Genomic DNA, 3,252 nt, shown 5'->3' with positions numbered 1-3,252 from the left:
GACAAATGAAACTACAGCTAAATCAGTTCCTTTTATTTAAAAAAAAGAAAGTGTATATGAAGATTTATTTAACTTAGTTTCTGACATTAAATGAAACAGAAACTAGAGAAGCTTCCTTTTTATAGAAGTGCTATATATAATCATGTATTACAAGAACTACATGCTTTTTAAACAACTTACACAAGATTGCAAATACAGAATCGGTCTATAATTGAACTTTTAAAATATAGTTCCAAATATTAAGTGCAGGCATAGCTGTGTGCTAAACAAGTATGCTTCCCAAGGCGGTGAGCTGGCAGAAACATTAGCATGCCGGGCGAAATGCTTAGCGGTATTTCGTCTGCCGTTACGTTCTGAGTTCAAATTACGCTGAGCTCGACTTTGCCTTTCATCCCTTTCAGGGTCGATAAATTAAGTACCAGTTACGCACTGGGGTCGATGTAATCGACTTAATCTGTTTGTCTGTCCTTGTTTGTCCCCTCTATGTTTAGCCCCTTGTGGGCAGTAAAGAAATAAGTATGCTTCCCAACTGTATGGTCTCAGGTTCAGTTCAACTGGGTGATACCGCCAACAACTGTCTTCTACTATAGCCCAGGTCAACCAAAACCTTGTGAATGGATGTGCATGCGTTGCTTTGTCTTGACCTTGCACAATAGTTGTAAACGAGTGTCACAATCATGCAGGAAAGTGTTGCTCATTGCCAATCTTCTCCGAAAACAGGTCTGGTCATGGGGAAGTATTACCTTAGTTTAAATTGGTGGAGGTTGGCAAAAGGAAGGGCATCCTGTGATAGAAAATCTGCTTCAACAAATCCCATCTGATCCATGCAAGCATAGAAAAGTGGATGTGAAAAAAAAAAAACGATCACAATGATAATGATAATCATTTATCTTGCTGAAACTTACCTGAAACAAATCAATATGCTTATGGAATGTTTCTCTTTTTTTTTTTTTTTTTTTTTTTTTTTTTTTTTTGTAAGTTGTCTATTTGAATTATTCATTGTTCTAGGATTTAGGACTTAAAGAACAAAACCTGTTTGTAAAATTAATATGAAAATATGAAACTTCAAATACCCTAAAATATTTTTTAATCCCTAAATTTTTTTTGCTTTCTTTTTCTAAGATTATTCTTACAAAAGTAGTTTTTATGCCAGGATTAAAAAAAAATTATGAGAAGACATTTTAGTAAAAGACTTGAAGCTTTGAAATTAGGCTACAAGATTAAATATAAAAAAAAAAAAGAAAAAGAGTAAGGTGCAGGCATGGACATGTGGTTAAGAAGCTTGTTTTTCTACCATGTGCTTTTGGGTTTAGCCCCAATCCATGCAGCACTGTGGGCAAGTATCTTCTGCAATAGCCCTTGTGAGTGAATTTGGTAGATGAAAACTGTATGGAAGCTTACCATGTACATGTGGGTGTGCATGTGATTGTGCTTGCCTCCTCCCCACATCCACCATTAGATAATTGGTGTTGGTTTGTCTACACCCCCCCCCCAACTTAGCAGTTCAGCAAAAGAGGCCAATTGGATAAATACCAGATTTGAGAAAGTAAAAAAAAAAAAAAGTAATGGTGTCAATTTGGTCAACTAAATCCTCCAAGATTGTGTCCCCAGCATGGCCGCAGTCCAATGACTAAAACAAGTAACAGGTAAGAAATAATCTAATTATCTAAAATTTAGTTATCTGAGTTAATATGATATCAACCTCAAGTAGAGTATGAGATTACAGTTTCATTAGCATATTTCATTACCTGTAAATAGGTACCAAGTGAGGTATATAACATGCCTCTGCATAACTGACAAGTATTTTATTGCCTTTCAGCAGTGCTAAACTTAAATCCTACAATGGGTTACAGTTCTTTTTTTTTGTGTGTGTTTGTGTGTGTGTTTTTATTAACTCTTGAAATCAATAACATTAATTGCCCATTGATGGACGCAGTTCATTAGGGAGAGGTCACAATAGTGGCTTTATTTATCACACTTGCATAAAATTAATATTATTGATTAATTGAATACTGTCCTAATGAGATGTACAAAGAAAGAGTCAGTTTAGGTTATAATAACTCACAGCTATTTACAGAGATAAAGCTATTTTTTCAAAAATGAAACACAAGAAAAAAAAAAAGAAAATAGCAATAATAGATTTTTTTAATGTTTTCCCTCCACCTCTTCCTAGTTTTTCTTCTTTTTGCATTGTTATAAAGGGTAAACTGATATTACAATCCTATGTGTGTGTGTGTGTGTGTGTGTGAACTTACCTGCTTTTCCTCGAGGTGCAATATTTTGCATCTGTCTACTTTCTAGTTCTTCTTCAGTGAGATACTTAGAATCTTTTTCTTTTTTGATGCGTTTTTCTAACTCTTGGTTGTCTTCACGTAATCTATTGTCTGAAGGGAGGAAAAAAAAAAGAAACAAAATAGTTCAAAGAAGAAAAAAAAACCCTCAAAAAAAAAAAAAAAAAAAAAAGGAAAAAAAAACAGAGACAAATTCAAAAAGAAATTTTTTTTTCTGTGATCACGATTGCAAATGATTGGTTAACAAATAAAAACAGTTGTCAGAAGCTGCCAAGTCTGGCAATGCAATGCTATTGTAACAGTACCAAGAGAGTTTCTAATTAATTCTCAGACTTATACACCCCAACACAGCTCTATAACTAAGAGTTTAAATTAGATTTTTAAAATTGAGGAGTAAAAGAAAGAGGAAGTAAAAGAAATGTAGAATACAATAAAAGAATTATAAAGGAAAAGAACTGGGGTACTTTTTATATTCTCAGATATTTGTTTGAGAAAAATCCATTGAAGGTACTCATTAATCAGTAATACAACAAAATAGCAATGTTTCGTATTAAAACTATAAGGAAAAAAGTACAAAAAGAGTAGCAAATGAGTTAATCCGGAATTCCTACTGAGAGAAGAAGGTGACCTTGAGGTTCAGTGTACAGCATACACCACTGAAATAACTAAAGAACTGCTTTTGAAAAGAAAAGCATAGTTCCATTTGTTTCAATTTGGATATCTTTAGAGAAGAAATCAATCAACAGATAAGGAAGTCATTAATAGAACTGCCTTTTAATAATTTCACTTTGAATTTAAAAAGAAGAGAAAATAAGAAACAGAAAATAAGATAGAAAAAAAAACCAGTTTTATAGATGTGTAAATAATAATGATAATAATAATAGTAATAATAATAATAACAACAACAACGCTGGTATAAGTCAGTTTTAAATAAAATAAAATATTTTTTCCTAAATATTTA

At 32.5% G+C, this 3,252-nt stretch overlaps 1 protein-coding gene across 6 annotated transcripts in view; it reads right to left on the bottom strand.

Annotated features, from left to right (window-relative positions):
• Positions 1-3,252, bottom strand: part of LOC106876365 (receptor expression-enhancing protein 1) — a 189,950-nt gene that overhangs the window by 28,497 nt on the left and 158,201 nt on the right. For all 6 annotated transcript variants that reach the window (XM_014924867.2, XM_014924871.2, XM_052972689.1 and 3 more), the window contains one exon: positions 2,256-2,384. In XM_014924867.2, the coding sequence (XP_014780353.1) occupies positions 2,256-2,384 (129 nt within the window). The remainder of the gene's footprint in view (positions 1-2,255; positions 2,385-3,252) is intronic.

The sequence above is a fragment of the Octopus bimaculoides genome, chromosome 14 (assembly GCF_001194135.2).
Source record: "Octopus bimaculoides isolate UCB-OBI-ISO-001 chromosome 14, ASM119413v2, whole genome shotgun sequence".
Classification (NCBI taxonomy): domain Eukaryota; kingdom Metazoa; phylum Mollusca; class Cephalopoda; order Octopoda; family Octopodidae; genus Octopus; species Octopus bimaculoides.
Note: the sequence above shows the minus strand (reverse complement) of the source record. Positions and strands in the feature narration are given on the sequence as shown.